We start from the raw sequence: 23,083 nt of genomic DNA, 5'->3' as shown, positions 1-23,083 counted from the left end.
CAAAGAGTACTCGCTCTTTTTTATTTATTATTATTTTTCATCCCTCCCCCCGCCTCCGCGGACAGGTGTGGATGCCTGCATGTGCCGACGCATCACATGTAATTCGATTGTGCCTGTTTTATTTAAGATTTCCCCGTCAGTGTGCGGCGAGGAAGCAGGCGTGAGATGAGAGGGATGCGGCGAGGAGAGAAGAGAGCCGGCAGCACAATCTGTGGCTTGTACGTGTGTGTGTGTGTGTGTGTGTGTGTGTGTGTGTGTGTTTAATCGAGTGTCCACTTCCCTGCTCCCAAAACTCTGAGGTTGTTTTCTGTGTTCACTACCTTTTTTTCTGCGGGCGTGTGTGTGTGTGTGTGTGTATGTTTGTGTGTTTGTGTGTGCGCGTACTTGGCAGCAGTGTGAGGGGATTTACTTGTGTTGTGCTCAGCAATTTTTTGGCAAACGGAGGACCTCTTGAGATGGATTGGTGAACTGGATGGAGTATGCGTGTGTGTGTGTGTGTGTGTGTGTGTCGCATATCACGAGTGGCACAGTGCCCTGGATTTTCGGAAAACTGGAGAGCGTCACCCTTGTACTGCAGATAGTGCTTAGTCGACTAGTGTGTGTGTGTGTGTGTGTGTGTGTGTGTGTGTGTGTGTGTGTGTGTGTGTGTGGTGTGTGTGAGAGAGAGAGAGAGGAGAGAGAGAGAGAGAGGCAGGTCATGTGCGCACTCCATTAGAAACGTATGACCAGCATCAGATGAGTGTAAACAAATCTCTCCCTTTGATGCTCTCCTTGCTTTAACTGGCTGTATTTCACAGTTCTCGTGCACTTAAAGACTTTCTCTACTTTAGCTGCAGTCCAAATGAAGTTATTAACTTGCTCTTATCTCTGATCTGCGGCGCTCCTCTCCGCAGGGCTCGGTGAGAAAGAGCAGAGGCGATTTCTGTCCAAACAAGAAAAAAAAAAAAAAAGCAATGTGGCTTCCTCTGGAAACATGGCTTCATTCATCAGTGTTGATGAAACAAGAAATGCTGCAGTGATTTCTCTGTGAGGACATATTTAATGACAGTGTTGTGACAAATGAGGAAAAATATGTTCTAAGTAAAAGTGAAAGTGTTTAGATTTCTTTTCTAAAAAGGGAAATTTGATTTGAAATATGCAGATAAAATAATGACAACAAATGAAGAGGAAAAGTGAATGACGTCGACCTTTAATTTTCACAAAATTGAAAAGATAAGTAAATAAATAAAATAACGAAAAAAATAGAAGTTTAAACATAAGATGAACATACTTTTTTTTTTTCAAAAAATTGCTAGAAAAATATAAATGAAAAAATTTTTTAAAAGATACATGAAATCGTTAAGGTAAAAATAACAAATAATCTAATAATTTTCAAAAAGACATAATCCAGTAATAGTTCAACATATCAGGAATGATGTGAAGCATTTATGTGATTTTTGTTGAAGTTTAAATAAATCAGATATGTTTCCTGAATGAATATATGAAGAATTGTTAAAATAGGTAAAACAATTTTTATGGAAATTATAATCTCAACATTTTAACCAAACATTATATTCAAATGTTTTTTTTGTTTGTTATTTGTTTGTTTTATTTGTTTGTTTTGCAATTTTTTGATTAGCTGAATTTTATTCCCAAGTTTAAAATCATTCTTAAAGAGCCAAATTTTTCCATCAGCCTCTCGGGACATTTCGACTTGCTGTCATTTTGGCATCCCTTACAACACAGGACACACACACACACACACACACATACACACACACGTCACACCTTGTATGATTCTGCTGCTACATGATTCGGATCTTAGTAGTTTAACTGGTGAAGAAGGAGGCAGTAATAGCACCGTGTGGCTGTAATTCATGGCCAAAGGCTTTTGGTTTTTTTTTTTCTATCCGTCTCCCACCTGTGCCGGGCGCCTCCCCTCCCTCCCCTCCATGCTGTGTAATAACTTTACACACTCAGGCGCTCTCGTCCCTCACTCCCTCACTCTCTCGGACCCAAACACTCTTTCATGCCTCTCACTCCCTTTCCCCTTTCCGGCGCTCTGTGAAATAGTACAAACTACTCCTCGCGCACGCCTCGTAGACAAAACCACTTTTAAAGCCGGAGCCGTCCACACGTAACCTGCTGAATAAAGTGCTCCCATCCCCCTGACATGTCTTCTTGATATTAGCCTGGGCAATATGAGGCAGCGGCAATTTCTCCTCCACACTAGCGAGGTGATATTGAGTTGGGAGAAGGGAGGAACTGAGGAGGAGGGGGGGTTAGGATGAAGAGGAGGGGGGCAGTTAGTCGGAGATGAGAGGAGAGAAGTGAAAGTGGTGTGTGTGTGTGTGTGTGTGTCTGTAAGAAACAGTAGGAAACAAAATGTCATAAATCACTCAGATCCTACAGAGCGGAGACGAACGGGGGGGAGCTTGAGAGTTCAGAGGGAAGAGAAGAAGAAGTCTACATATCGGCCCAGCAGACAGACAAACACGCAGCTACGGGTGACGGATTAGCATTAGCACTGCGCTGGAATGTCCGATGGCTTACTGAGACCACAAACGGCACTGGAAACGGTTCTGAAGTCCTCACAATGGAATAAATCACCCTCACCGCCCAAAAGAGTGGTGTGTGTGTTCATATCGAGAGTTAATTCCCTGAGGTGTAGCCTTTAAGAGCAGGTGCTTTGGACTGCTTAGCTTTACCAAATTCCCCTTTTGGGACTAAACTCGCAAGCTTAAAATGCCGAGTCACCACGGCAATGCTAAGTGGGATACCTGCCACTCGTGGAAATGCAGTTACTATTTCTAAAAGAACAATACCGCTTGCTATTTTTGTCAGTTTTCTGTAAGATTTCACACGGCTACGGGTACAACTTGTTTAATTTACAATCAAATAGTTTACCTTGAAGTGACAGTTTCTTTTCTGTGTGTTCATTTGAGAAGCAAGTATTTTCACAGGTTAAATGTCCCAATTTAACTTTTGAGATTGAACTAATATGACTAGACTCACCATGCTAATGCTAAGCTAGGATAGCCACCACATGTGTAATGTAGTAACAAGAACTTGTTTAGACAGTTAGCGTTAGCGATGTCCGATGACACGCTGAGACCAGAAACAACCCCTAAAATGTTTCTCATATGCTCACAATGGAGTAAATGGCCCTTGAAACCTCATGTTTTCTGCCGTCTGCGTGTGTGTGTGTGTGTGTGTGTGTGTGTGTTCCCATACTAAGGTAATTCCTCTCGGTGTAGCTTTTTGAGTGCAGGTACTTTTATTGCTTGGCTGCACACAGTTTTCCATTGAGCGACTCCAACTTTGCAAGCTTAAAATGCAGAGTCACAGTGGAAATGCAACGCACATGTGTAAATGTAGTAGCTACTCCTATAAAAAGAGTGCCTTTCACTTTTTTTTCTGCCTGTTCGCCGTGAGCGGCAGCGCAGGAAGCGACAGGAGAGCGCCGCGCGGTGATTATTGGCACCGCCGGGCTGTGGTTGTGGGAACAAGGCCATCGGGTTTTTATTGCCATCGCTTCCCACTGCTTTAAACCCCATTTACAACGCTTTTAAAAACCCTTTCAGATGTTAAAACAAAGATATAGGCTGGAGGTTTTAATTAAATCATTATATTTTGGCCCTCCTCCAGCTAAATTTGTGGCGCAATAAACATCTTCGACCGGCTTTTGCTTTGTCGCTCAGTTATGATCGGCGAGCGTTAATTTAAAGCTTCCACTCCTCGTGCAATTATAAAACAAATCGGCTTGTGGCTTGAAGTGTGTGCACTAAGTTGGACTTCATTGAGGGGTTTCCGAGTTGGCAGATGGTGGATGGATCTCTTGTCTGCCTCTCATCCAATCACAATGCGGCGTCATGAATGGATCGAAATATCGGAGGTCGTTAATCGCTCTTTCTGCCTCTACAGGTGGTCCTCCATGACTTCATGGCTATGAAGCGCTCGCAGCTGTACGGCATGGCCAACAATCCCTATTCGGCCTCCCAGCAGCCCGGCGGCGGGCCGTACCCCCCCAGCCAGCCGTACACGTCGCCCCTCCACACAGATACCCCATGAGCTTACAGGGGAGGGGCCAAATGGGCATGGGCGGGATGCAGTATCCCCAACAGCAGGTAAGTTAACACACTGCCAGTCTGCGTGTGTGTGTGTGTCTCTCAGTACACTCCCACGCACACTCGCACACACCTCCGCGGTGCCATTCCAGGTATTGTAGCCCGTGTTATAAGCGATATTGCGGTGGGACGTTTGCCTCTCGTCGAGAACATTCTCCGGCGATGTTCCCCTGAAGGCTCGGCGCGTTCGAGTCGAGACGCAGCCTAAAATACCAGGCAGCACATCTCACACCCTGGCATGTGGTAGTGTCACTCCTCTTCACCACTCACTGTGTGTGTGTGTGTGTGTGTGTGTGTGTGTGTGTGTGTGTGTGTGGAGGCACACTGGCACTTTACATTTGCTTGGTGGGGTGATGCTTGGCTATATATGCCTGTACATTTGTGTGTGTATGTGTGTGTGTGTGTGTGTGTGTGTGTGTGGGGAATGCTCTCTATATAGTAAACATAGACGCTGCACAGTCGGCCCACGTCACAGTCGCTCTGTGCTGCACAATAGGTCTGTGTTGGAGACAATAGCGCTTCTGTCTGCTTTATTGAGTCTTAAGTAAATCCCATTTGGACTTTGGTGTGTGTGTGTGTGCGTATGTGTGTATGGAAGCAGAGCGATAGAATAAAAGTATGCATTTGTATTGAAGTCTGTCTGTTGTATGCGTGTGTTTGCGTGGATATGTGTCCCATATTTTCACCAGATGTGTGTGTGTGTGTGCGTGCGTGTGTGTGTGTGTGTGTGTGTGTGTGTGTGTGTGTGACAGCTCAGCTCCATCAGTGTATTCCGTAGTGAAGCAGCGGTACTGAGCGGCACTGTGTGAGAGGGGGGAGAGCTCAGCGTTCCCTGCTGTCGCTGCCTGCTATATTTAGTCAGCCTGGTGTGTTGGTCTGGACTGAAACGCCTCGCACCGGGGCGAGCGAGCTTCCACACATAGCAAATCTACAAAGAGAGAGAGAGAGGAGCAGAGACACACATATGGACTGACAGACAGTCTTGGTGTATTGTTAAATATGGTACAAGTTTGCACACAAGGACACTTTTCACAAACATTTTTTTTTTTTGACAATATGTAATGAAATGTGTTTTTTTTAATTGTTTTAGTTTTCTTTCTTTTTTTTCAATTTTGCATTACAGAAGTTATTCACACATTATTTAAACATTTTAATGCATAAATCAGATTTCAGTATTATGGACAAGAGGATGACAGGTGCGTACTCTGTGCATATCAACATGTCGGCCAATCAGACGAAGCGATGCTGACTTAGAGTCTCGCCCACGAGGTACTTGTGAGTGTTTAGGTGAAGAAACAGAGACAGATGAGATATCTGGATTAAAAAGAACTTTGAGCTAACGCCTAACTAGCATCACGCCACAGCCAGAGGGAATCATGGTTATTCTAGGCCAGCGATGTCCAACATAGGCCCTGTGGACCAGGATTGGCCCACAGGAAGGTTCAACCCGCCTCTTTTGCCAAACGTGAAAATGATGACACCAAAAAACTAATTATTGGTATTTCCTGGTAAAATAAAACTCCTGTTTTAATTGTCTCCCTGTGGATGAAACATCCTACTGCTAGTGAAGTAGCAATAGCATCACATCAAGTCTTACATCTAAACCTTTTGTGCCAACATCAGTCTGCAGGAAAACACTAGATTTCTGCTCTTTCAGCAGATCTGACAAATTAATCACAAATTCGAATTTGCTTGATGTGCATAGATTAAATTGAATATTCATTAAAATGTAGATTGCTTCAGAAACTGAACATTTAGAGTTGTCAGTTGTGTTTGGTCATTAATGGAAACAATCAGACGTCAGAAGCACATTTTGAAAATGACATGCGTTTAAGTCTCCCCTTTTCCATGGAAACGGTGTTGGAATATTTAAAAAAATGTGTGTTCTTAGCAGCTCTGTACACTGTCATCGCGTAAACACACCCAAAACGCCACAAAAGTTTTCCACTTTCACTTCTAACGTTGCAGTCAAAAATTGTGATATCCAATAACTGGCAGAAACGACAGATACCCTCACTCATGGCACGTTTTATCCACAACTTTAAAATCAAATCCGGGAAAAGTGAATGTTATTCTATTCATAAAAAATACTAAATTTAATTATGTGCAAGCTGCTAAACTGAGTCTCTCTTTTATTTTCCCTCCTTCCATTTAATGACTGGGAACATTTGAGCAAATAAAGTCACAAACACGCTAATCTCTCAATGAAAGTAACGTCTCGCTTTTGAAAGGGAACATTGTGTTGATGGAGAGCACGTTAACAAATGTGCTGACAGAGAAGTCAGTGTATACTTTAGGGGATAGCAGAACTCAGATTGTGCCTGTGAAAGCTTCGTCGTCTCCGCTGTGCTGAGAGACACATTAAAAAACCGCGTCAGTGTTTTTACATTGTTTTAATGGCGTCCTTGGCAGTGTGTTAAATGGTATTATTGGGTGAGAATATACACACCGTGGCTGCTGCTTCATCTCCGTCCTTTTTCTTTTTTTTTTCTTTTTTTTTTTTTTTTCTTTTTTGCTGCATTCTGATGACGCCAACAGAAGCTTCAAGATGAGCATTATCGAGCCTGATCAGGGGTTGCGGTGCAGTTTGAAGTGAGTGGGGGTGTATACGTTAAAAAAAAAAAGAAAATACACCGCGCGTGAAGAGCGAGGGGCGACGCGTAATGACGTACAATCAGTCACACACGCGGGAGTGGGGGCTACATCCCCGGTGCTGTTTTTGTGATGAAATCCTGGGGCGGATTGCATAGGGGGAGGCGGCAGTCGCGGCGGCAATCACTGCCTATGGAATGTAATTAGTTCAAATAGAATTAGTTGCTCACTCTGGCTATAGCCATGGGAACTGCATTTCGAAAGTTTCTAATTATCTGGCTCTGGCTTTAAAAGCAGCACTACCACCACATCGCCTATCTGCAGCCGGTGAAATCTAGCTCACAGTAATGAGTTGGAGGAGGAGGTTTAATTCCGCGCTCGCAGATGAGCGTAATGAGCCTCACCTACAGAAAAGCGGTCAGGGGTCTGATCGGGGAGGGCCGGGGAAGAAATAAACGCTCCAGATGTATACTGCCAAGTGTGCCGCGGCGCCGCTTCTTGACGTCGCGGTTAAATATACGTTGCCGCAGCTGCGTGTGGAGGAGGACGAATCCGCCGCCGCAGACTCTTTCTCCACCCAGATGTTGGAGAACGAGGCCCAGGATGAGCTGCGAAGAGTAATCCCGGCTACAGCTGCATCAGCGAGGGGGATTGTGGGTGATGTAAGACACACACACACACACACGCACACACATACACACACACACGCTCACAATCCCCCATGATGCATCGCACTTCAGGGCTGAGACCTCAGCTTGTCACAGCCAAGCATGCTGGGATGTTGCCAGGCAACATGACGTCAACAAAGATAAATGTGTGTACATCTATTTCTGTGATTTCCTGGAGACGCAGTGGATGTATGCATCCGTGTGCGTGTGTGCGTGCGTGTGTGTGTGTGTGTGTGTGTCCGGGTTTTAACAGCGGAACAAAAGGTCTTGTTTGCATTTTAATATTAAGATTAAATCCTTTTATAATTATGCCTCACTTGCTTATATGTGAAGACCTCAGAAATACACACTGCATATTACATCTCTTTCCGCCACTGGAGTTATTGGATGTGTGTGTCGGGACTCTTTCTACTGCGTTGAAATGATTTTTCATTGGACTTTATAATTGACACACATTGGATGACTATAATTGCTTCACATATTATATTCTTAAACCCCCTAATTAGAGATATTGTGGGAATGTGCGCAACTAGTCGGCTAATTTGTGTTTTATCCGTGCACCCATCCACCGCTAGCCACTCGACGTGGTTTAATCGCTCATCCCACCCGGTCCGAGGCCATGAGCTGACCCAGCTCCTCACAGTGGCAGGTCTGCTTCCACTTAACTCAGCTGAAGGCTTAAAAGTTCCCGGAAGTTTATTTATTGAGGACGAGGACACAAAACGCTAACATCCACTTAACCGCACAGTGCAGAGATCTGCAGACGACAGCAGTGTTAAAGACGTGATCTAGAAGTTGAACATCACGGTCAGAGGCTTGGAATGACTATTTATTTAAGGTACAGCTCAAAACATTTAATCAGGATGTATACACTCGGTGATTGGTCTTAATCAAATTTCTGTTCAGTCGACAGAGAAATTAGCCCTCCTCACAAATATTTAGAGATTGGATTTTGTCTTTGCCAGAGAGTCTTTGTGTGATGCAGCCAGGGCTTGTCTTTTCCAAACATAACGTTATTATCATATTAAATGACATATTTTGTAGAACTGATCAGTTGCAGGCTTAACAAATATTTGGAATCCACTAGGATGAAGAGCAGAATTCTTTTTTATTGCATCCTAACAGACACTGACATTGTTACAATCCAGTGTATATTTAAAAATAACAACTTAAGTGGCCTTGGAAGGCCCATTTTTGAGCCACACAGGTAAAAAAAAAAAACAATATCTGGAGCAGTGGAGGTGAGAAACTGGGAGCACATGCAAGGACTTCGGTTTGAACTCCTGAAAACACCTTGAGTGAACTATTATCTTAATGTAGCTGTTCACAACGGAAAGGTTATTGGTGCATGTGTGAATGGACTGACTGTGTGTGTGTGTTTGTGCGTGTGTGTGTGTGTGTAACCCAGAGGCTGCAGCCGACCAGTCCAGGATGTATTCACTGTTTCTGTGGGACCTTGTTTACCTGTTCAGGCCCCGGAGCTGAATATCAGTCGTGGCTATCTCGTGTGTCTTCTTCACATGCATGCTGTGTGTGTGTGTCTGCAATTCACACACACACACACACACACACACACACACACACACACACACACACACACTGACTCATTCTTAACACTGCATTTCACTACCAATTAAGTGCTGCAGACTTGATATCCGCTCCCTAATCCAGCCAGAGGAGGCGAGCTCAGACGCCAATCTCACTGTGGATGTCTCGGTGAGAATGAGGAGGAATTAAAAAGAAGAAGAAGAAGGAGAGAAAAAAAAAAAGCTGCCTCTCCTCCCCAACCAGCCTCCAGCAAATAAGCCTAGAAGTAGCATTAGGTGTAGTTAGCGTCATGCTGCGTCTGTATGCATGTTTGTGAGAGACAGTTTGAGTGTGTCGGAGAGGGTGTGAGACGAGACGGCGTGTGAAGAGTGATGGGAGCCAGAACAAATATATCAGCAAAAAGAGAGAGAGAGAGAGAGAGAGAGAGAAAAAGAAAACGGAGAGGAAGAGGAGGAAGTAGAAGAAGGAGGCGGGTGTCTTGGGGATGACAGGCCACACGAGGAAAGCGTCTGTTTGGGAAGTGGAATGAATTTGAAGAAAAGAAGAATGAAAAAGAAGAGAGGAAAAAAAAAAGTGCCGCCAATTCTGAGCGTAATTTCCTGTGATGTCAAAGTTGGCAGATAGAGAGGAAAAGGAATTTGAAGGAAACATTAGTGTTTGATGTGAAAAGAGGGAAGGGGTGATGGAGTGGGAGAGAGAGCAGGAGGAAAAACAGATATCCTGGGAAATGAGGGAGAGAAGGAAGCAGTGTGGGAGAGAAGGGCGATTGTGTCAGCGAGTCAGGCAGAAACCATTACCAGCGTTTGGCTGTTTGTTCCTCACACACTGGGCCAACTTAATCGAAGCCAAGCATTTAAAGTCAAGTGGAAATGTGGCTGACCCTCCACCTGTTCGGCGCAAACAAACCACAAAGCTCCCCTTCGTCTTTCATAGCTTTTATCCCAGCCACACGCCTTTTTTTTTCCCCCTTCTTCCAAACAAGAAATATTACTTTTTGGGCGTCATCTTTATTCAGTAATCATCAGGGGGAAAAGAGTGAGCAATGATGCATCTGTGTTCTCTTAAAAGCATGTCTGTGTTCCCTTCAGCTGGACAACAGCTGTGTACATTCCTCCTCAGCAAGGAACACTCAGATATGCCTCTTGTCTGTTTTCAGTCTTTTCATAAAGTCCATCAGCACATTTTTTTTATAGTGATTTTTATTTTTTTTTTATTGCAAAAGCAAAACGAAACCTATAAAAGTTACAGAGTGATAAGTGATAGCTGATTACATGATTCTTTCGTGTCGACAGATGTTTTCATTCGTTCTTAGCTTAAAACTCACTCAAAATTGGTGTAGTTCGCATGCCGGGCCACAGGTTGGCGCTGTTGGTTGTTTTTGTAATCAAGCCACACCCATTTGCAAAGACCAGTACACTATAAACATTAACATTGGCGAGTACGTTGGCTTTTTGGCATTTCAGCATTTTCCAAAACGTTGCATTTTTAGTGACTCCAAGCAATGTTGTGTAAGCAGACCAAGAAAACACAGCAATTGTTTTTTTTTTTCTTTTAAACCTGAAATTTCTAAGAACTCAAACAGATTTGATGCCACTTTTTTCAGTGCTTCTACATGAAAAATGTGATTCTTTCATGATAAATTCTGTGGTAAACTTACATTGTCACTGTCAAGGTGAGCTAAAAAAAATACACATCACTTATAGGCCTTGTGTTTGTGTTGACATAATTTTTGTCAGAAAGTGAGAATCCTCAATCTTTTTCACACAATAAGATCCTCTTCTTGTGCTGGTTACTGTATCTACTTTTGATTTTTTTAAATTATTTTTGAATAGTTGAATTTGTTTCTCAACTACCTGAACTGTCTCACGGGTGCTTTTTTGATTAATAACAGTGTAGTTTGTCATTCGTCTGCATCTCCCAGCTGCGTAAGCTCATCCTGTTTGAAGCGTTATTTAATGTAAACAGCCATAACGGCAAATGAATACACTTTATTGATCTCCACATCTAGTGCCTTACTCCAACTTTTTCCCCTGTGGATGATTCCCGTAGTGCTGCAGGAACAGCTCAGGTTTAAGTATTAGTCACATTAGACACAGCTTCCCCATCAAGGTCCTGGCATCACTCGCGCTCACTTACTGTCACGCTGAAATGGCTCAATGCAACAGTTGAATAGGAGAGAGCAAACATTAGTGCCATTTATGTTTCTCGCTTACTTCCAACTATGACAAGCCAAATACAGATAATACCGTCAGTGATCCATTAGTGCCTGGGGGGGTGGTTTTTATAGGCTAATGCGCTCACAGCTACGCTGCCCTCTGTTGTCATATTTTGGATTGCAGGCATCTCAAAATGAGCAAATAACCAGAGAATAAGTGGAAGTTCTCGCGTCCTACTGGGACACTTAATTACCCCGTTATTGGAAGCTGAAAGGTCAGTCAGTTTAACCTATAAACACACACTTTCAGCTCGAGCATCAGTCAGCAGGTGAATATTCAGGATTTTCTCCACAGGTGCCTCATTAGAGTCATTGAGATGTAGGCCAATCTGAACTAACGGCATAACTAATTGTTGTTGTGTGAGAGGCTTCTTTTCAGCTGGCGCCTTGTCTCTTGTTAGTTTGCTACTCTTCTGATTCTTCCCTCAAAATACTTGGAACAGTGCAAAAAAAAAAGAAGAGAGGGATTGATGGATTCTTGACACAGAGTACCAGCATAATTCACCTTCAATCCATTTTATGATGTTGACTTCAAAATACAAACACTTACTGTATGTCGACGATGTCTTTGTCTTTGTTCCTGGAGCCTTCATTCACTAAAAGTCCAGCTTTCCATTAAATATGACTCGATGTGGTGTAAATGTACGTGTTTACACCTGCAGATCATCCGTGAGGTGAGGCTGATGGCGTGACTTCGCCGTGATTATATAAAATGACAACGCTCTTATTCATTATTAACGTGTCACTCACTTAATTACTGGTAGCATGCTGTTTCAGGCTAAATTATGCTAATGCTACCTGATTGAGATCAACACAAGTTCAGTGTGGGGACGCTGCAGTTGCAAGGTTTGGCCTGTCAATCATCGGTACCCCACAAAATGTTGCCAGCGGTGCTCTGCAGTGATTGGCTGATTGGGAAAATGGGCGGGGACTGAGCGCACTGACTACAATATAATGGCCTTGTTTTGTTTATTAGGTTTTTTTGCATGTAAAATGTAACTTTATAGAGTGCAAAGCTCCTTTTTTTGTCTCCATGTTGTCACAGTCTAATAGGGATTGTTCAGGTGGCTCCCTTCCCTTTAAGTTCAAGAAACAACGCTGTAATTCAGTGGTATCTTTCTATAGTTACACTCTTCTGTAAACACCGGTTTAAATGAGCTTTTGCACATTTTCCCAAATGAGAAACTCAGAAAATGCTGACAAATCGAATTCTGTGGATTTGGCTTACATTAGCAGAAAGTACTGATCTGAAGTTTCCATTAAAACAAAAAGCCGTTTAAAAAAAAAATCTTGCCTGTCCTACCATCACCTTGTGGGCTATCGACTTTAAGGAGTGAGATGGGTAATTTACAGCATCGATTGAGCCCGGGTAGGGGGGTTCCTCACCAATGGGGAGAGTGAGGGCCACTTGGAAGCACTTAGGGGCCCCGGGTGCCGAGGTTGTCTCTGGGGTTAATGCAGCCAGCGCTGCTGGCTCTGACGGATGGCTGGGAAGCCCCGATAAATCAGCCCCTCTGCCAGGAAAGATGGAGCGAGAGGAGGGGCGGAGGGGTACAAAGGGGACCACTCCAGCCTCATCACACCCCTCCCTGCTCCAAAAGGCTCTCGAAACATCGCAGGCGAGCCCAAGTGCACATTTCTGATTCACACCGCACACACACTTTCTTGTGCCTCCTCCACAGCTCTAGATCTGCACTCAGTGCCCACCCATGGGGACCAGGGGCATTTTCACCTCCCCGCTAAAGAGGACATTAGGAGAGGGGGGGGGGCGGGGGGGAGGGGGGGTAAAAAGAGTACAGAGAACAGTACTGAAAGAAAGGAGGACAGCAATATAGAAAGGCTGATTAATTAAGGGTTCCTCTCTGGCTACAGAATAGATGAAGTTTCAGGATCAATTAATTAGCAAGCTAGCCTACGCACGTCAATGGCTCTAATAGCCTGCTCTCATTTGTAACTTTTATTACCCCACTGCTGTGGAGTGGCTCTCAGCCAATCAAACGCCATGTGGAGCTCTTGCTACGTGGCCATTAACTGGAAAGGAGGGGGGGGGGGGGGGGGGGGGGGGGGGGGGGGGGGGAGAAAACCCCTCCTCGTTCATCCAGACAGGTTGAAGTAAAGCCATCAATTACACCAATGTAAAGTGTGTATACGTTAGCTCCACTATAGAACACGATAAAAGATAGGAAAACATGCGTATTAGTGGATTAGCTGTCCACTCAGGACAAGCAGAAACGAGACACAATACATAAAAGTAAGTGGTGAGATATAGATATATATGTTTAATCACGATATGACCCAGTGGATTATGCTTTTACATGTGAGCCATTAGTTATATTACACACCCAGCTGTCAGTTATTTCTTGCCGTTGCATTAGTTGTATGAGTCGTAAACTGCGTTCCTCCTGCTGGGGAAGGTGGGATCTGATGCGATTCGGCGGTGAATGCGGGCGAAGCGCCGCGAAACGTCACAAACGGCGTGTTTCTCAAAGATCCGCGCCGTTCCATACGTGCCTGTTGATAAGATAAAAGAGCGGAGAGATGAAAGTGGGAGTGAAACGGAGGGAGCGGGGAAGAGAGGCACGGAGAAGAGAAAGGGATGCTTTCCTGCGTTTGCGGAGTTACAAGGGGATTAGTCGCTGCTCTAATTGGCTCACCGAGAATTCATCTCAGTTTTCATCCAGATTAGAGATTGATTTTTGCGCAGGTCAAGTCTGCTCCCGCGTCTCCGTTTCTGGGCTCCGTTTGTAGCGAGGAGCCGGGAAGGGAAGGGATGTGACTCGCCATCAACATTTGAAAACAGATCTAAGAAGGCACAAATTGGCATGATGAAGGTGTTCAGCTCACTTCTTTGTGCCGTTGGACCGGTGCAAGAGAGAGAGACTATTTATACAGAGCAGTGACGTTCACAGTACTGTAAAGACATGAGGTTCAGGGGGAGGCCTTTTCCCAGCTTAGATCACTTTTAAATGTTAACCTTGCATATGTGGAAAAGTTACAAACCAATCTTCCCAGATATTTTTCTCTATGAAATTGTCCTATGTAGCCCATGAAACGTTTCGCTTTCATTGAAGTTGTTTTCCCATTGTGTGTGTGCCCTCCATAGATTGTAAATACAATGGATGCATCTTTCGTGATGCCGCCTATAGCGTTCTGAAATCCCGTTCTGAAGATTTCAGCGAGTTCAGCAGGACGTCTCCATATTGAAGATTTGAAACCGGATGTAAATGTGGTTGGTCCAGCCTGTCACGTGACCGCATCACGTGGACAGACGAGGCGCTGTGATAGGGCGATTATGCAATTTATTTATAATCACGGTTTGTGGAAAAATGTGTTTTTAGAAGTTTTTTTACAGGCTTCTGTTCTCGGATGAACTTTAATGTCATTACCCCATGTCTTTTTTTGGGTTATTGTATTTATGAAAATATTGTTTCAGAGCAATGAATTTTGATCTTTGTCATAGTTTGAGCAGATTTTATGATTTTGGAAGTAGGAGTGGGCTTTCTGGAGTTTTGAAATGGATTTCTCAACATCCATTATTGATATTTCCAAAAGTAAAATGTCATCAGGAAGTCTGGCAGACTTAAACCCTGCTTAAGATACATTTTCAAGTGAAAATGTACAACTTTTGTTGCGTTATAACAACAATGGCGGCCTCCAGAGTGTCATGACTCCCAGTCCATGTTCTCCTGGAGAGAATCAACTGTAACAGATATCCTATGTCATCGTGTCTCCATACGAATGTCGGTGCACTCGCCAGTGTGAATGTTTATAGCATGTTGTTCTCTGCACACGTGTATTTGTGTGTTTTCATTATGGAAATAAACCTGGCACGCCGACTACGTTCTGCTGTTTCCGTGTAAACAGACATCGATTTCAAAACGTCATCAAAACTTTCTCAGTCAAAAAAACATTAGTTGTCAGGTGCCGTGCACGCGGTGGAGAGGGGCAACGGAAAGTACAAGTCTAATCTTCCGAACCTCGTGGTGACCTCTAACGGTTAAAACAGCACATTTCAGCTGAGACCCCCCCCATGCCCTCCCCTTCTCCGTTTGGATGTAATTGACATGACTCCTACACAAGTTGGAGCCTGTCATCACAGCGAGCGGTGAAAAATGAGCCGAGCCCGCCGTGCGCCCCGATGATTGATCAGACAGACGTTTTCAGGGCTGCTTGGTGCTCGCTGCGATGTTTACACGTGTCACGAACCGCCTCTCCTCCGTAATTTCATTATGATTATTTCCTCTCTGACCTGACAGAATATAGGTCGAGTCGACTCCGCCGCTTTTCCCACTCCTCAACACTTGCGTCATCGCTTGGAAATTCTGTGCCGAGACGGTTTTTTTTAAGTGATCAATGATCTACCTCGCGCTCACTTTGGGAAAATCTCCCAGCACTCCTGCATTATCGGCCTCATCACCACTCTTATTCAGATCCATTTCTGACCCCCTTCCCCGCACCAATGAATCACATTTTGCTTTCTTCTTCTTTTTTCTTTTTTTTTTTTTTTCGCCTTCCCTCTCCGCTTCTTTTTCTCAATTTCCCCCCGCTCCTCTGTCTTTCTGGCCTCAGATTGAGGTCAGGAGTTTAGTAGGGGAAAAACATTTGGAGTTGGTGGCACAGGGCCCAGAGCCTCTCACAATGAGAAATAAATAAATAAATGGCCACTCTCACACACACATTACAGAGAGCATTAACCTGCCCTACTCTGCCTCTCCTAATGTCTCGATTACAGCTCTGCCTGGAACAACAGAGCCACTGCTAGTCGCAGTCAGCCGGCAATAAAAAAAAAAAAAACGCCTGCGACGAGCGGGCCCTTTGTTTCGGTTTTTTTTTTTTCTCTTCATTCTTTTTCTTTTTTCTTTTTTTTTTCTCTCCCCCATCAATTGATATGAGCAGGAGCAGAGAATTAGACAGAGGGAAAAAATAAAGGAAGACAGACAAGAGGGCAGAGAGCAACGTTCGGCAGTCTTCAGAAAGAGATCGAGATGAAAATACAAAAAAAAAAAAAAAGCAAAAACACACCCGCGTGTCTATCAGTCGGCTGCTACACTATCATCTCGCTTCACTCTCTGTGAGCACGATTTGATGTTATCAACAGGTCAATATGTCACAATCGGAGAATAGACAGGCTTGTGTTTTCACTTGGGAATAAAAGAAGAAGGGAGAAAGAAAGAAGAAGAAAAAAAAAAAAGCCCTATATGAGGCCAGTGGATCCATGTGCGGCTCAGTGTGGCTGTTTCCCGTATTTTTAGACGGCGCTTGATTGTGTCAGGTCCGGGCTGCCGGCGTGTCACGATTGAGAGCCCTGTATATCACTCCTCCTTGCCCCGTCGCTCCTCTCTTCTCTCTCTCTCTCTCTCTCTCTCTCTTCTCCTCCTCTCTCCTCCTCTCTCTCTCCTCCTCTTTCTCCTCCAATGGGCCCGTTGCATTCCTAGAGTGTCAAGGGCCTCCCGACGTCTGAGGAGGGGGAGGATGTGACGGGGGAAAGAAAAATGGAGGAGAGGAAAGCGATCGCAAAGGGGCGGTGTGGAAGAGACGGAGAGCGCCGTCACTTGGGGACAGAGCTCGGAGCGCGATGAGGAGAACGGCGATGAGTCGGGCCCCTTGTTCCCCCCCCCCCCCCCCCCCCCCCCCCCCCCCCCCCCCCCCCCCCCCCCCCCCCCCGCCCCCCCCCCCCCCACCCCCCCCCCCCCCCCCCCCCCCCCCCCCCCCCCAACCCTTTCTCCTTTCCCCTTATGTTTAATCATGAGCCTGTTGATGCTGATCCTTGCCTCCGACGCTTCGCATTCATTAAGGGACTCACCTTCGTCGGCAATTCAGCGGCGCGTGCGGCGTCGGCTACGAGCGGCTGATCTTATCGCCGCGCGGCTCTGGAGAAGCCGGCTGATTTGTTTTGGTCCAGAGTGTAACGATAACCTCCTGTCGCCCGCACCGGCTCAGCTCAGATGTGAAAGATGTCAACTTTATGTGCCGCACAAAAAAAAAAAAAAAAACCGAGGGAGAGCAGAGAGAGGGGGCCGATACTCGTATCACCAGTGGCAGAGTGGAGCCACGCGTTATGAGACTATTAGTCTTGTTGTCATTAATCCACCAGCGTTGCCGCCAAAGTGTGTGCAGCGTTCACCGCAACGATCCCGTGATATAAACACGCTGACACTTTGAAAAAAAAAAAATAAAAAAATAGGCAATATTCCCACAACTGCTAGTTTATAAGGGGAAGAAGAGTTTCAGTTGTGAGTCAAATTCACAGTGGTACGAAAACATGGTGAACTATATTCACACATACATTTGCTTTTTTTGTTTTTTTTGAAGCATCATGGAAGAATTTGTGGTTTTGTAGCTTTTCACACTACAGTGGTTCCCAAACTTTCTCTACCAGAGCGACCTTTTTGAAAATACACCATTTTCAGGGCCCCAGTCTGGACACACGCAAACCCATTTATTGCACATGAGCCACTGGATGGACAGTAACAGTGGTGGAGTGCCATTACTTCCAGTTCGTGTCCTCTGCTATAAGTCACAGCAATCCTTGTATGTTTGAAAGTTGAGTTTTACTGTTTCTACACAATATAGGCCGATGGTTTGTCTGAGAATGTTTTATCGGGGTTGGATGTCAGAATTGACTAAGTATAGATTGGCTTCAAAATCCTTCTAAATAAATTAAGCTCCATAAATAGTCCCAAGACTTCCAGTCTTTTTCATTTCTTTCCTATTTTTGCTGGCAGTTTTCTGAAGGTACAATAGGTGTGAGACAGCGAGAGGAGAGCCAGAAATGCAGGTCAACTGAGGAAAAAAATAAATAAATAAAAAGGTTCTAGATGGATAATTTAAATGCTTCAACCACTTATGGCAAATAAGCCTGAGAGAAACGGATGAGCTGACTGCCACAGTTGTCACAGTTATTTTGATACCGGGGCACTTTTTCATTCTTTTGACTGGCAGATCTGTCAACACCGCCATTTCTCTCTCACCGTCTCCCCGCTGTGCTCCCTCGCTGAAGTTTCCTTTGATTATCTGCAGTTAGGTTAGCTTCCAGATTTACTGAACTGCTGGAGAATGTAAATATGAGAATAAATCCGCCGCTTCATCTCGCTCGCTGTTTACAAATGCAATTATTTTTAATGTGGCCGCTTCCTGCACATTCAGTCATCCAGTGATGCCACGTTTAACCCCTGTGACACGTAATCCTGTTGTAAAACAGCAGCTGACTGTCAGAGGGTGCACAGCCGCCGAGCCTACAGCTGCACACGCTCTTATTAAAATATCTCGCATAAGTAATTTGGAGCATTGTGACACCTCCGAATGGCGAGAGGTCTGCTGAAGAAGAGTAATTTGCCATTTGGAAAAATTATTGTGGAAAAAAATGACACTTAACCTTCCTCATCAATACCCTTCCGCGTATGATTTATTTAAAGTAATAAAGTGAAATGGAGAAATGATTATAGTTGGTGCCAAGTTGCTTAATGAAACTGGGATGGTGTTATATATAAGGATGTTTTGAATCAATGATGTTGGGCTTTTAGTCTGATGAATGCTAATGTTGGAGCGCAGAGATGTAGCATTATTTAATTCATGTAAATACAGTAGTAAAGCATAGATGTGCGGCTTTGAAAGGCAAGTCACCTTCTGTTCCACGAACTGATTATAATAATGCAGGGATACAGAAATGAAGCGTAAATACTGCTGAACTGAGAGGATTTGTAGCTGTCAGGAATAACTGCAGCAACTTTATTTTTAAACCATTTTTTGCTTTTATTGTGGAGACCTGTGATAAAGTTTGAAGCTTTTATCAGCGTCAATTTATAAAACGCATCATTATACTTTTGTGTTCAGCGCAGACCTGGCAGTCGGTGGAATCAGAGTGGAGCAACACTTCATTTGACACTGCTTGTGTTAAATGGAAAAGCCTCATATACATCAGATAGACTGAACACCGATCTGTATAATGTGCTCGGAGTTTCATTTTGTTCCGACAGAACGTGCACACGACGTGCACTGTTGTCAGTCAAACTGCACTTTATTAAAAGCAAATTACTTTTTGATTTCTTCTCAGTTTTTTTTTTTTTTTTTATTTTCCTTATGCTTCACCACCCGCTGCAGACTATTGACGTTTTCAGCCGTGCATCAATAGCACATTTCTTTATCACTCATCACAGCGCTTCAGATTAAGTTTCTAGTTATTTCTGTTTCACGTACCTTAAACTTTCTTTGCATTCGCAGTAGGTCAGAACAGTTTTGACCATCAGTCGCTTCTTTTGTTTTGGTCAATTTTAACAGAGCTCTGAACAGTCATCCTTACATGTAAATACATACCGAACGAGCATCTTTTCACTGCGTTGTGTCTTAGTTTTCGACTCCTTTCTTGTATAAAAACCTCAAATGGAGCTGCTGGGAAAAGACCTCAGACATGATCGCTCTCCCTCCGCCACAGCTCACCTACTTCTCCTCCTCTCCACCACTTGTCAGTGTCTCTCCTCTCCCTCCACATATCTCTCTGTCTGCCTCGCCGTCTGTATCCGTCTCTCTCCGTCTTTATCGTGTGAAGCATCGCTCTATCTATTCCTTTAAGTATCTCGGTGTGTAGCGCCCGTCCTCTATCTCCCTCCTGCCCGTCTCGCCGTCTTTGTCTCTCTAAACATCTTCCTCGGTATCCTTTCATATGTATGTATCAAGGTTTTTCTCTTTTTTTTATCTCAGCTTCTGTTTTAATCTCCATCATCGATGTCTTTTTTTTTTTTTTCATTCTCGCTCACTGAATTGAAATGTGGCGCCGTCGCGGGTCTGTCAGGCCCGTCAGCGTGTGCACGCCGGTGCGTTTCAAGGGGTCGGGGTGGTGGCACTGCTTAGCGCTCTGGTTGGCTGAGCCCATCTGTCATTCAAAGAGAGAGAGAGAGAGAGAGCGACCCGTTGGTCCCGGCCACCAGCCAGCCGTATCGCCGCTTTGACAGAATTATGAAAATTCCTGTCTATTGCTCATTGGCCCAATTGAATTACAAGCGGTGCCTTGTTCCGTGCAAGGTTTTTAAACGGGTGATTTAAGGCAGACACACACGTGTGCACGCTTTCAGACACACACGCACACACACACACATCCCCGCCGCCTTGGACGGGGGTTAGCACTGCTATTTATTCCCACCATTCGCAGAGCGGGGAGATATTGTCTTCCTTTTCATACGACTCTTGTTTTGATAGATTTTTGATTGAGTTATTCTCGGTGTTTGTGTTCGTGTTTGTGTCTTTGTGTCTTAATATGCTGCCAAGGCTTTTGTTTTCATCACACTGTTTCTGCAGTTTATGGTGAATTATTTGCTTCACAGGACGTCTATTCTGCGTCATTTCTCCCTACAGCACTTCACATCTGTTGTCATTTCATTACAGACATTTATTTGACACTGTGCGCCTGCCAAGACACTTCGGATAAATCACACTGTTATTTTGTCTGCTCGCGCACACCTGAGTGGGGGGGAAAAGGCAGAAAATGGTCTTATTTTCTACTTCCAGCAGTTATTTTTATTGGTGTAACCAGCGGCGCGGCGAGTCTGTTTATCGCCGAGCATATTCTCGGTGAAAGGGACTCGGGTTTCAGTCAGCTGGCGCCTGCTCGGCAGGTACAGTGCGTTCGTACAGTCGGCCCCGGCGATCAAACAGACGCTGCATTTGAACGCCTCTTTCTTCCCATCCGAAGCCGCGGTGACAGGTTGCTACTTGTTAGACCTCCAGTCTGCCCGCTGTCTCTCTGGGTGCTTATTTGACTGAGTGACTGACTGACTGACTGGCAGCCTTTCTGTTTTCCTTTCATTCCCCTCGCTCACCTGATTGCCTGTCTGCCCGCTTTTGCATGTTTTGTCAGCCGCCCGTTTTTTGTTTTTTTTGTTGTTTTTGAAACAGGCGCTCCTCACACGATCCCGTCAACAGTTTATCTGCGGGAATTAGTTTGCTGTTGCACCTTCAGAGACTCTGACGCAGGGAAAAATAGGCCCTCTTTACTCGTTTGCCGTGGACTTGTTCCATATGGACAGCAGTCATGCGTGGTGTTGCTGATGGGTAATGGGCGATCGGCGAATCAACCGAATGTCTCATGATCCCTTCCTGAACAGTTTATTCCAGCAATGTGGTTAAAAAGGATCCATATTCGTGATATTTAATGATGACAAATAATGGATACACCCGGCGAGAATCGCCCATTTGTGGCAATTACAGCCTTTTTAAGTTTCCTGTCACTGCAAACCCTGGGCTGACTGTGTCAGTGCTTTGCATTTGATTATGTTTTAGTGCAGAAGCGTCCAATTTACGGCCCGCGGGCCAACTTCAGCCACTGATCTCATTTTGAATGGCCCTCAGTGATTGTAAAGTATATGTTACCTTCAGATACTGCCCACTGCAATGCACTAGAAATGAAGCCATTCACTCCACCTCGAGGGAATAGCCTGGATCACCCTGTATTTTTACATATGAGGCCTTTTAGTAAATAAATCAGAGCTGCTTTAGTGTATCTCTGTAAGTTTTCTCAAAGTTGTATAGCTGTAAATGCAATGAAGTCATGTCTTGGAAGTTATTTCTCCAACTTTTTGGGGTCATCAATAAACGTCCAGACTATCGATTGGTCACATATTTAATCAGGGTCACTTATAATCAGGTTCTGGTTGTCAGTGACTGTCTGGAATATAATTATCACATTCAATAATGATATCGAAAGTCATATGAATTTGTTTCTGATGTTAATGGATGTGAAGTTTGGTGGAGTCTGGGTGGTAGGTATATGACCAAGCATGACCAAACACTACATTTTAAATTAGTTGTATTTGTTCTCAAATTATGAGATGTTTGGTGATATTTTAACATCAGTATTTTGATATTGTGCCATTTTTTTGAGACTTACACCATAAAGCATCAGATGAGCAGTGTGTGTTTTATGGATTACATTTACAGCATCAGTTGAAAATAAGTATTAGTATCATCTGTCTTGTTACTGTTTGATGTTCAGTGTTAGAGTTGATGTAATTTTCTGTATTACTTGTATTTTGCATACTTCATTGAAAGGGCTCCTTAGATCTATATGTACAGTTTTTCAGACTGTCCTTGAACGCCTCTCCAGCAGCTCAGCAACAAGTTACTGATGCAAAATGACACCAAGACGCTAACTTTATCTAACTGTTTTTGACATTTTTAGCCATGCCAGATGTTGCACACACTCACACAAAGTCACACATTTAAGCTGCATGTGTTTCTTTTAAGACAGACAGTTAGCAGATTATTGTTGAATTATTGGAAACGAATCTATCGAGAGCAACATCTGATCAATATCACACATCGCCCTCCGTGCTCGGTGCTTCTCACTAACTCAGGATCTCGTAGTGAGCGTGATAAAGGAGCTATCAGATTGGTTGCCATTTACACAAGTCACTAACTTGTTCGGCGGTGCTAATAGACCTTTTCACAGCAGACATTTTGACTTGTCATAGTAGGAAAAGGTGTTGCAGTACTAATTACATTAATAATTGCTCCGTTCCATTTAAATGTCTCAGCAAGCTGTGCCAGTGAGCCGGTATGCACAATAAAAGGCCCCCGGAGCTGCTGACACTTAATGGTATGCAGCCACTGTTAATGCTCATAATGAAGCCTGCGCTTTTCATGCTACGACGTACCAAAATATCTGCTGCGAGAAAGGTCCCCGGCAGTCAGTAATGAAGGTATGCAGCTGGTAAATTCTCACTTCAAGTGTCTCAAAATCGTGCGAGTTAACAAGTATTGCGAGCGAGTTTCTGCTATTCTTACCTTCCCATTCACTTTATTGTGGCAGAAAGCAAAAAGAGCCAACAGATGCATCAAAAATTCCCTCTTCCGTACTCGCCGTGTCCCAGGTGTATTTTTTACATGTGAAAATCTCGGCAACTCAAACTGGCAATTTTAAAGACAACAGAATCTCATGTAGTTCATTATTTATTCATTAGCTT

At 44.3% G+C, this 23,083-nt stretch overlaps 1 protein-coding gene across 1 annotated transcript in view; it reads left to right on the top strand.

Moving 5' to 3' along the window:
• arid1b (AT-rich interactive domain 1B) overlaps positions 1 to 23,083 on the top strand; it is a 203,333-nt gene that overhangs the window by 30,490 nt on the left and 149,760 nt on the right. Inside the window, 2 exon segments of the mRNA XM_030117633.1 lie at positions 3,904 to 4,024; positions 4,027 to 4,106. Coding sequence (XP_029973493.1) covers positions 3,904 to 4,024; positions 4,027 to 4,106 — 201 coding nt within the window.

Source organism: Salarias fasciatus, chromosome 19, assembly GCF_902148845.1.
Source record: "Salarias fasciatus chromosome 19, fSalaFa1.1, whole genome shotgun sequence".
Classification (NCBI taxonomy): Eukaryota; Metazoa; Chordata; class Actinopteri; order Blenniiformes; family Blenniidae; genus Salarias; species Salarias fasciatus.
The sequence above is the reverse complement of the archived record's forward strand: the minus strand, read 5'-3'. Positions and strand labels throughout refer to the sequence as shown.